Source organism: Ooceraea biroi, chromosome 11 (genome assembly GCF_003672135.1).
Source record: "Ooceraea biroi isolate clonal line C1 chromosome 11, Obir_v5.4, whole genome shotgun sequence".
Classification (NCBI taxonomy): domain Eukaryota; kingdom Metazoa; phylum Arthropoda; class Insecta; order Hymenoptera; family Formicidae; genus Ooceraea; species Ooceraea biroi.
Genome location: NC_039516.1, coordinates 12,024,898 through 12,036,648, shown reverse-complemented (window position 1 = coordinate 12,036,648; position 11,751 = coordinate 12,024,898). Strand labels below are relative to the sequence as shown.

Sequence of the window (11,751 nt, the reverse complement as noted above, 5' to 3'; positions counted from 1 at the left end):
AGCATAGCTTGGCGGACGTTATGTATGTAGTGAATAACATACCGGGCCTGGCATAGATGTAGCAGACTTTGAAGCGAGAGTACTCCGTAGGCTGCTCTTGCGTTGAGAAGTGCAGTAATGCTCGTGCACCCGCGTCCTGATAATTATATTAACGCTCGGATTGTTGACGAGAAATTGGCCGGTCCGGTATTTGAATGTAATGCTTATTGCACGTGCGGACCGAATTGCGGGAATAGATTAGTACAAAATGGCCCGCTGAGCTGTTAACCGTAAGACAGCACCCCGACAAAGTCTAGGTCTCTTCACGACTAAATTAATAAAGAAGGCCAGTTTATTTGCGAGTACGCTGGTGAAGTGATAGTTTAGAGGAAGCGCGACGTAGAGTCGAAGCTAATAAACATAAAGCGATGAACTACGTTCTTGTAGTGTCGGAACACGTTGGCGATCGTGCTATTGCGACTTGCATAGATCCAACGTATTTTGGTAATATCGGGCGCTACGCTAATCATAGCTGCTGGCCGAATTCTAGCCTTGTCCCGATTAGAATAGAGGAATCGTGCCTCGGTTATGCTTGTTTGCATCTAGAGATATAGAGAACGAGGAGGAAGTGACTTTTGATTATGCTGGTGGCGCGATGGCTAATTCCGTCCATTATCTCAGTGATACTCCTTGTCTTTGTGGATCTAGTAATTGTTTTCGCTATTTACCACATAATCAGATTTAACAGGCTGAGATATTCTCCTATTTCTACAAAAGTTATAATAATGATTCTTGTTTTATAATGATGAAGAAAATTGTATTATAGTATTATAAATTAATATTATAAATCAAAAGAAAAATGTAAATTATAGATTAAAATTATTACAGAAAAGGATATCTTTGTGACTTCGTTTTATTGTTTACGATATAATTGGAGGTATAACCATCAGTATATCTCAGTCGCTTCCCCAGCATAATTGCTAATAATTGCTTCTTTACAATTAATTAATGTTATTATGCGTTATATAGTATATGATGTTTCAGTAAACACCTCGTATACAGTATCGTCATAAAGCAACTATATAATGTAACAATATTTGGTGTTTAAGTATTTTTTATTGTTTAATATTCTATTTTGGATTATAGATTTTCTTATTCTTATTCCTATTATTATAGTAGTTATTCATATACATATATATATATATATATATATATATATATATATATGTATATGTAACACAATAATATAAAGTATATTATTGTATAATATTATAACATATATTTTTTAAATGTAGGAGATATATCCGGAAAAGTAATGATAAATGTAAAGGGAGAGTTTTGTTAAATTGAACAATTTATATTAGTAACTTGTGTCTGACGACGTCTTTTAAGGCTCTAGCAGTCAATTTCTAATCTTGTTACTGCTTGTTTTTATAAGACTAGACTGGAACAAAGAATTGTGAGTTTTGGGATTAATATATATATATATTATTTGTTTTATTATAACAGTGTTCAAAAATAATGATTTCTAATTTCCTTATAAACATTCTATCTAATCTCTGAAGGAAACTTTGCCAGACACGGGTTACTTAATAAAAATTGTTTAATTTAACGAGATATACTATCTCTTTAAGTTTATCGTTATTTCTCACAAATACCCTGTACATATACATATATACATACATGCATATGTGTATATGGATGCATATCTATATATACATATTATGGACAAAAAAGAAACAAATGGTAATATTGTTTGTTGTTATAACATCACACATCACAACTTCTCTCTAGATCATTTAATGTCCAACAGAGTATATGACATTCTATTTTCCGAAACATCAGATTTTAGATAACTATTCTAAAGATGTAATTTATAGTTATAAAATATTAGAATAGTATATTTCCTGTCCAACATTAGATATTTTATTATAGTTAATAAATTGAAAATAAATAATAAATTTAATACAAGTGTTCAATGCAAGAGAAAGTAAGTATCATTATAATGTTGGTACATTTTATAATGCGCTTCTCATCAAAATATATTGAAATAATAAATGAATGGAAATGAACAGTGAACTCAGTTCCTCAGTTATAATATTAAATTTATATTTAATATATCGAATTATTATGTTTATATCAATCGTGATTATAAGAATTTAAAGCTATATGTCACATATACATACATTTAAAATAAGAAAGATTATGTAACATCAAAAGATTAAAATTAAAAAATTTCAGATTAAAACATCACGATGATATATTATATGATAAAATCAATATATTTATATTGCAAAATAGAGTATAAAATAATGATAATGCTGAAGTACAGATAATTTATTGATTAAATTTTAAGAAGATGGTCATAATATATTTTTCCGTAACTGTTGAACTTTTTCAAGAAAGATACATGCTCATTAGTTAACTCGTACTATATCACTAAAGAATACAGTTCTGAACTGTAACTGCCTTACAACGATGCAAAAATTATTTGGATAGTCAATCAACATTCAATGTTACGGATCTATTCAGAAATTTAGTGATATAACTGCTGTAATCATATATTATATGTATATATTTCAAGAATGTTATACATTATACATATATATGCAAAATTGGGACACATTAGATATATACTTATACAATATAAATGATGAAAGAAATTTTAGGCAAAATTGTTTGATAAATTTCGAGTGCTTTGTACATGAACTCGAATGGATGGATAATTTGTAAATCAATTATATTCTACAGAGAAAGTAGTATTCATTTTTTGTATTCAAATTGCATCGTTTTTATGCTAAAATTATATTGTTTGCTTAATTTTAACTGTCTGCGCTAATACTACTAACGTTTTATAAGTAATTTATTAGTTTTTATCGACAAATTAAGTAAATTTTGTCCTATGAAATATATATGTCATAAAACATAAATTAAACTGTTAATATTTGTAAGCGTTATGGAAAGCAAATAGTGTTATATGTTGACAATAAAATGATGTAAAGCGTATGATAAAATATGATATTTGTTTAATACATGTTTTATGACATATATATTTCATTAGGACAAAATTTACTTAATTTGTCGATAAAAAAACTAATAAATTACTTATAAAACGTTAGTAGTATTAGCGCAGACAGTTAAAAATTAAGGCAAAACAATATAATTTAGCATAAAAACGATGCCAATTTGATACAAAAAATATGAATACTACTTCTCTGTAGAATATAATGATTTACAAATTATCCATCCATTCGAGTTCATGTACAAAGCACTCGAAATTTATCAAACAATTTTGCCTAAAATTTCTTTCATCATTTATATTGTATAAGTATATATCTAATGTGTCCCAATTTTGCATATATATGTATAATGTATAACATTCTTGAATATAATACATATAATATATGATTACAGCAGTTATATCACTAAATTTCTGAATAGATCCGTAACATTGAATGTTGATTGACTATCAAATAATTTTTGCATCGTTGTAAAGGCAGTTACAGTTCAGAACTGTATTCTTTAGTGATATAGTACGAGTTAACTAATGAGCATGTATCTTTCTTGAAAAAGTTCAACAGTTACGGAAAAAATATATTATGACCATCTTCTTAAAATTTAATCAATAAATTATCTGTACTTCAACATTATCATTATTTTATACTCTATTTTGCAATATAAATATATTGATTTTATCATATAATATAATCATCGTTGATGTTTTAATCTGAAATTTTTTTAAATTTTAATCTTTTGATGTTACATAATCTTTCTTATTTTAAATGTATGTATATGTGACATATAGCTTTAAAATTCTTATAATCAACGATTGATATAAACATAATAATTCGATATATTAAATATAAATTTAATATTATAACTGAGGAACTGAGTTCACTGTTCATTTCCATTCATTTATTATTTCAATATATTTTGATGAGAAGCGCATTATAAAATGTACCAACATTATAATGATACTTACTTTCTCTTGCATTGAACACTTGTATTAAATTTATTATTTATTTTCAATTTATTAACTATAATAAAATATCTAATGTTGGACAGGAAATATACTATTCTAATATTTTATAACTATAAATTACATCTTTAGAATAGTTATCTAAAATCTGATGTTTCGGAAAATAGAATGTCATATACTCTGTTGGCACATTAAATGATCTAGAGAGAAGTTGTGATGTGTGATGTTATAACAACAAACAATATTACCATTTTGTTTCTTTTTTGTCCATAATATGTATATATAGATATGCATCCATATACACATATGCATGTATGTATATATGTATATGTACAGGGTATTTGTGAGAAATAACGATAAACTTAAAGAGATAGTATATCTCGTTAAATTAAACAATTTTTATTAAGTAACCCGTGTCTGGCAAAGTTTCCTTCAGAGATTAGATAGAATGTTTATAAGGAAATTAGAAATCATTATTTTTGAACACTGTTATAATAAAACAAATAATATAATATATATATATAATCCCAAAACTCACAATTCTTTGTTCCAGTCTAGTCTTATAAAAACAAGCAGTAACAAGATTAGAAATTGACTGCTAGAGCCTTAAAAGACGTCGTCAGACACAAGTTACTAATATAAATTGTTCAATTTAACAAAACTCTCCCTTTACATTTATCATTACTTTTCCGGATATATCTCCTACATTTAAAAAAATATATGTTATAATATTATACAATAATATACTTTATATTATTGTGTTACATATACATATATATATATATATATATATATATATATATATATGTATATGAATAACTACTATAATAATAGGAATAAGAATAAGAAAATCTATAATCCAAAATAGAATATTAAACAATAAAAAATACTTAAACACCAAATATTGTTACATTATATAGTTGCTTTATGACGATACTGTATACGAGGTGTTTACTGAAACATCATATACTATATAACGCATAATAACATTAATTAATTGTAAAGAAGCAATTATTAGCAATTATGCTGGGGAAGCGACTGAGATATACTGATGGTTATACCTCCAATTATATCGTAAACAATAAAACGAAGTCACAAAGATATCCTTTTCTGTAATAATTTTAATCTATAATTTACATTTTTCTTTTGATTTATAATATTAATTTATAATATCACTATAATACAATTTTCTTCATCATTATAAAACAAGAATCATTATTATAACTTTTGTAGAAATAGGAGAATATCTCAGCCTGTTAAATCTGATTATGTGGTAAATAGCGAAAACAATTACTAGATCCACAAAGACAAGGAGTATCACTGAGATAATGGACGGAATTAGCCATCGCGCCACCAGCATAATCAAAAGTCACTTCCTCCTCGTTCTCTATATCTCTAGATGCAAACAAGCATAACCGAGGCACGATTCCCTCTATTCTAATCGGGACAAGGCTAGAATTCGGCCAGCAGCTATGATTAGCGTAGCGCCCGATATTACCAAAATACGTTGGATCTATGCAAGTCGCAATAGCACGATCGCCAACGTGTTCCGACACTACAAGAACGTAGTTCATCGCTTTATGTTTATTAGCTTCGACTCTACGTCGCGCTTCCTCTAAACCTATCACTTCACCAGCGTACTCGCAAATAAACTGGCCCTTCTTTATTAATTTAGTCGTGAAGAGACCTAGACCTTTGTCGGGGTGCTGTCTTACGGTTAAACAGCTCAGCGGGCCATTTTGTACTAATCTATTCCCGCAATTCGGTCCGCACGTGCAATAAGCATTACATTCAAATACCGGACCGGCCAATTTCTCGTCAACAATCCGAGCGTTAATATAATTATCAGGACCGCGGGTGCACGAGCAATTACTGCACTTCTCAACGCAAGAGCAGCCTACGGAGTACTCCGCTTCAAAGTCTGCTACATCTATGCCAGGCCCCGGTATGTTATTCACTACATACATAACGTCCGCCAAGCTATGCTCGTACTCATCAGTAGAAGCAATAGCTTCCATGCTTACCGCAATCGTGCGTCAATAAAACGATTCGAGAAAGTCCGAAAGACTCTTCGGAACAAAAGCAGCACGGAATAAAAGAGAAATTGCTTTATGGTAAAAAGTACCGAAGAAAGTACTTGTTGCAAGATGTATAAAGTTAGATAGGTAAAACCCAAATTCGCCTATCGCGCTGCACCAACCTGTAGAAGTCCCTCGACCGATGACTTGAAAGTGTGAAATGTGATGGTAGCGGGTACCTTTAGGATTTTGTAACTTGCGTACATGACAGCACCAAGTATCGACGCCTTGACGGTTACTTTTAAAATTTTACTGGACAACGATGGTGGTGGTACACTGGAAGAGATTAACGACGCATTGATTTAGTATCCGTAATGTTTTTAAAATATTTCACATTATATTTTATATTTATTATTTATTATTTTATATTTTATACATACCTCATTATAGGTGGTATATCGGTCTGTATGACTTTACCCCAGTTTTCAATGATGCCGGGCGTGTGGCCTAGACCAACGATTCCTACGACTCGCGTCGGTTCGGGATCATTGGTACGAAGATGACAGGCTAGTTGCAACGAATTCGTTAAATAGATATCCCTCTCCTTGACGAACACTTCTCCCAATACTGGGAATTGTTCCTTCATACTGGCGATCATTTCGTCCAGCATTGATCGTTCTTTACAAAGTTCGACATCCGCCTGGGTAATGGGATCTTTCATTACGGCCAAATGCCATCCCAGTCTTAGGGTCTGCCACCAAGATAACAATCGAATCGCGCGTTTCATTGTTATGCTGATTGGTCGGTCAGCTAGGTGAACGATACAATTCGGTATTTTCTTCGCCTAAAACGTAATTACTCGTAAATGAAATTAATCGTTTCATTTAAATAATGTTTTATCATTTAATGCTAATACCTCCTCAAATGCCCTCCGAAATTCACCTCCCGGTGGCATATCGAGTTGCTTGGCCACGTGAGCTGCCATTCTTAGCAATAAAATGTGCAGTAAACCATTATAAAATCCCTCCCTTTTGACGGTATCCATGATAGTTTCTGCGAAACGATTAAACGCAATTAAGCGACGCAACACATCACGTAGGAAATTACATAAATGCAAAACCTTACTGTAACTAATGTCCTTGGTGTAAGAAAACAAGGCTTCCTCATCGAGCTGTAATATACCGACTCTAGCTTTGCATAATTCAACGGCTACGACGTGAGGCTGTACAGCTTGTATAATCTGTAATAGAGTAGGAAATATTTTCAATGAAATGACGCAAGTATTATTAACGCTGTACAATAAAGATGACATCATTCTCAAAATTAATATAAGAGAGAAAAACGTATGCAAGATAATTACTTTCGACACATCGTTCTGGCTCTCAATACTGAAATGTGCTGTTCCTACTAAATATAATTTTCCTCCGTTCTGTGCGGTCAGTACCGTCACAGTTTCCGGTAAATTATCATCAATAGTAGGATCATACTTCTTTATCTTTAGTGATTCACCCGCTCTCACATTGTCAACATTATGTTTTGCACCATGTACAGTGAAGTCAGTTTTAAATTTAGTATTTTGTGGCCTGGAAGTATCTGTCTTATAAGTACCTGGCACACCTAAAGCATGAAAAATATTAAAAATGTTAAATGGAAAATGTAATATATGATGATATATCTAGATGTGCTAAATTACACCTATTAGTACTTATTTATAGATTATCTGACAATAATAGTTTTCCTAAGATCACACACACTTAAAGACGAAAATATTAAAATATCAAGGCTACATATTTTTTTATTACTGTATGAGAAACGTTATTTGATATCACAAATGTTAGAATCTATCAATAAGTTTTGGAATGCCTGAGAAGTTTTACGATCTGCGATGTACTGTGTAAAAATGCGCAAACTTAGACTACAGATAAAAATAGATATTAGATGACTTAATTGGCCAACTTTAGCTGTTCGTTTAAAATTATTACAGCATTTTGATCTAGGATTAAAATTTTTGTTTTCAAATTATCGCAGGAATATGTTATTAACAGATGCACATAGCTTGGACAAGACATTCTATATATATGCTTGACACATTATTTAATTCTGGCACTATCAACACAATACCATGATACTTTAAATCACTTTTCCTGTTTTTTTCGCGTTTTCGCATTCCTTCTATACAGCCTATAGAGTATACTGCACTGTTGTAGTAATGGTTCATCTTAGACTAGTACAGAAAAATGGCTGATTTTATTATTAGATTATAAAAGTCTTATAGAACTGTGAAGCCTTAGAACAACAGCTAGTTCAAAGCATCACAACTAAAGTCCACAACTAACGTTGGCTATTCAAATGTTCCTTGTTAGAGCTTAAAATATCAAAGTAATAAACATGCTCGTAAGTACATTTGCTTGTGTTTCTTCATAATATATATATATACAGGGTGGTCCACTTAAATCGATCATCTTAGATATTTCACTTGTTTTTGATGATACGAAAAAATGTCTAAGGAAAAAGTTGCACCGTTCGAAGGGGCTATCATGATGACAGAACAAAAAGTTTTTCAAGGCTATTTTTTTCGGAGATTCAAAGGTCAAGATAATTTTTTTAAATGGAACTACATATTTTTGTTTGCGCAATTTTATAGCCAACATCGAGAGGAGTTCAGCGACCTATGACAACATGACCTTTAAATGATCTTGAACGTGGGAAACAGAAAAATCAAACTTTATGCTCTTCAACACAAAAATTTATTTAAGGAGGTGTTCGAAATGATGTCCTCCGACTTCAATACATTTTCTAAGGCTCCATGGACGTTCTACTTATCGAAGCCACCTTAGATTTTCGACGGTCCAATAGTTCATATTTCTTCTATTTACTTGTCCATGGTTAGTGAACATTGATTCATCGGTAAACATTCTCATGTTCTGGAATTCAATGGAATGTAAGATTGAAATAATTCCATACATGTATTGTGTGCGTGTGTGTATGTGTATGTAAATATTTATGATCGTGAAATGCTTTTGCAGTTCAGTTCATTTCCTGAGCTTCTCGATATCAGAGTTTAAATATGACTGATTATACGAAAGAGGAAAGAATAGAAATGCTTTTTATTTACGGTGAAAGCGGAAGAAGCTCTACAGAGGCGCAGAGAATGTACGGCCAAAGATACCCTGAAAAGCGTTTACCGTCTCGCGCTGCTTTTGACCGTCTTATTACAACATTTCGTGAAACTGGAAGTGTTTGTTCACGTAAGAAAATGCGACCTCGTTTGCAAACTAATGAACCAGCAGAAGTTACTGTTTTGGCTGCAGTGGCAAATAATCCACATATCAGTTCTTGACAAATACAAAGAAATACTGGTATTTCCAAGACAAGTGTTTTACGCATTGTTAAACGTCACTCATTTCATCCATATCACATTGCATTGCATCAAGAACTTCATGGAAATGATTTTATTAATCGAATAGAATTTTGTCAATGGGCGCTACAACAGTTGGAGGTCAATGAATTTTTCTTCAACAGAATTTTGTTTACCGATGAATCAACTTTCACTAACCATGGATGCTGGATAGGAAGAGGAGGACATATCAGTTGGCCAGCACATTCTCCTGATTTGAATCCTTTAGACTTTTTTTTGTGGGGAATGTTAAAGAACACTGTTTACAATGATGTACCAACTATACAAGAGAACATGAGAGAGCGCATTTTGAATGCATATGCTAGTATAAATTCAGAAATGATAAAAAGGGTAAGAGTATCATTTGTGCATCGTATTCGAAAATGTATTGAAGTCGGAGGACATAATTTCGAACACCTCTTTAAATAAATTTTTGTGTTGAAGAGCATAAAGTTTGATTTTTCTGTTTCCCGCGTTCAAGATCATTTAAAGGTCATGTTGTCATAGGTCGCTGAACTCCTCACGATGTTGGCTATAAAATTGCGCAAACAAAAATATGTAGTTCCATTTAAAAAAATTATCTTGACCTTTGAATCTCCGAAAAAAATAGCCTTGAAAAAATTTTTGTTCCGTCATCATGATAGCCCCTTCGAATGGTGCAACTTTTTCCTTAGACATTTTTTCGTATCATCAAAAACAAGTGAAATATCTAAGATGATCGATTTAAGTGGACCACCCTGTATATATATATATATATATATATATATATATATATATATATATATATATGTGTGTGTATATAAATATTGCTTCTCACCTCCATCAATAATAATAATTTCACTGTCAGAAGATTCCGTGCTTTTGGTCTTGTTATCTTCCTCAAGATTATCTCCAGCGCTAATTATTGTCGATAATGTATATGACGATTGCGTTGCTGATTCAGAATCTGCTACTACATTATGCTCCGATTCTTTGATGATCATGTCCTTGGTAAAACTGCGCATATCTGGTTTGGTCGATGTGCTATAATCACCTTTTTCATTAACAATATCATAGTGTTTATCTTCTATGGATGATAATAGGTCCTTTTCTCCTTGATCACCACCAACATATCGATCAGTACTACCTGGATTAGCTGTCATCTTGTTTCCTAAACATTTATGGATATAATTATGACACATTTCTGCTTATAAAAATATTCTTGCATCACATGTAACACAGAAAACTGTTAGGGATGCATGTAAAATAAATGTCAATAAACTCGCGTAACTTTGTTATAACAAAAGTAATGAATATTCTGTATATATGTTTATAATAAATAAAAAATATCTCAAAATCCTTAAACATTGAGTAACGTTACTATTACCAGAGAGGAACCTGAGAGCGGCCACGCTGCCGTTTACGCCCATATTTTTGCATTGAGAAATTTGAGAAATACAACACCGAATGTGAACTTACATTCCATTTAACATGCACATGATCTTTTGTCATTATGAAATCATGTGCATGTGCATGTTAAATGGAATGTAAGTTCACATTCGGTGTTGTATTTCTCAATGCAAAAATATGGGCGTAAACGGCAGCGTGGCCGCTCTCAGGTTCCTCTCTGCTATTACACGTCTATTTAGACAGGTAATATGTCTAGCTGCATATTCCTAACCTCGCAAAGAAATTTCATTAAAAATAAAAAAAAATCTTTGCGTGCGTAAAATAATATAATCTACACGATTTAATTTCTATTAGGTCAATTATGATTATTCACCATTTAGAGGACTTACACAGAAAACAAAAATTCGCAGAAAAATTTAACGTATGGAGAAATGCACATTTAGACATATGTCAAATGGGTGCATCCAGTAAAGCCGTCGTGTGAACGAGCACTCTAGTTTTGCATATTGAAATGCATTCAACTTGAATGATTCAAGAATGTTATGCAATCGTTGAGTGAATGCTCACTAAGCGAAAAATAACCACTGATAGCTGATAGTCCGTTCCTAAGTGTGCAGATTAATTTGGTGCTTTTTTTGAAGAAATTTATCTTTTATTTTTTTTTTACTTTTTTTCGAGAGGGAATTTGTCAGCTGCCCGATAAATGGAGAAAGTATTAAAAGTAATTAATGGCGAATATTTCGAAAAAGATTTCGAAGATGATGATTGACATACTTATTTTTTTCTAATAAAAACAATTTCTTTAAAAAAGCACACAAACCTTTTGCAGAATATAGATTTGTCGTGTTATATGTACTCTTTGAACTTTTGTAAAAATACAAATGCATGTTTTGAAGAACACTTGATAAGATTTTATCTTTGAATTTTTATGATTAAAATTTGTTAATAAATAGGTCTGTTCTTTTTAGCTTCACTGCTGAACTAGTGCA

General features: G+C 31.6%; 2 protein-coding genes and 1 pseudogene across 3 annotated transcripts; 1 reads left to right on the top strand and 2 right to left on the bottom strand.

Moving 5' to 3' along the window:
- LOC113562940 overlaps positions 1-794 on the top strand; it is a 1,802-nt pseudogene extending 1,008 nt beyond the window's left edge.
- A 4,053-nt stretch (positions 795-4,847) lies between these two features.
- Positions 4,848-6,014, bottom strand: LOC105280588 (histone-lysine N-methyltransferase SETMAR). Its single transcript, XM_011341236.3, has one exon. The coding sequence runs from the start codon at positions 5,974-5,976 to the stop codon at positions 5,215-5,217; it is 762 nt and encodes a 253-aa protein (XP_011339538.1). The 5' UTR covers positions 5,977-6,014; the 3' UTR covers positions 4,848-5,214.
- A 99-nt stretch (positions 6,015-6,113) lies between these two features.
- Positions 6,114-11,348, bottom strand: LOC105280587 (traB domain-containing protein). 2 transcript variants are annotated; one of them, XM_026973722.1, is made up of 7 exons: positions 11,152-11,346; positions 10,191-10,523; positions 7,337-7,593; positions 7,102-7,216; positions 6,893-7,029; positions 6,417-6,820; positions 6,114-6,312 (listed from the first exon to the last, which is right to left on the bottom strand). In XM_026973722.1, the coding sequence occupies exons 2-7, from the start codon at positions 10,513-10,515 to the stop codon at positions 6,141-6,143; spliced, it is 1,410 nt and encodes a 469-aa protein (XP_026829523.1). In that variant the 5' UTR covers positions 10,516-10,523; positions 11,152-11,346; the 3' UTR covers positions 6,114-6,140. The 2 variants fall into 2 exon arrangements, with proteins under 2 accessions (XP_026829523.1, XP_026829524.1); XM_026973723.1 differs by having other exon boundaries at positions 6,141-6,312; positions 11,136-11,348.
- Between the last annotated feature and the right edge of the window lie 403 nt (positions 11,349-11,751).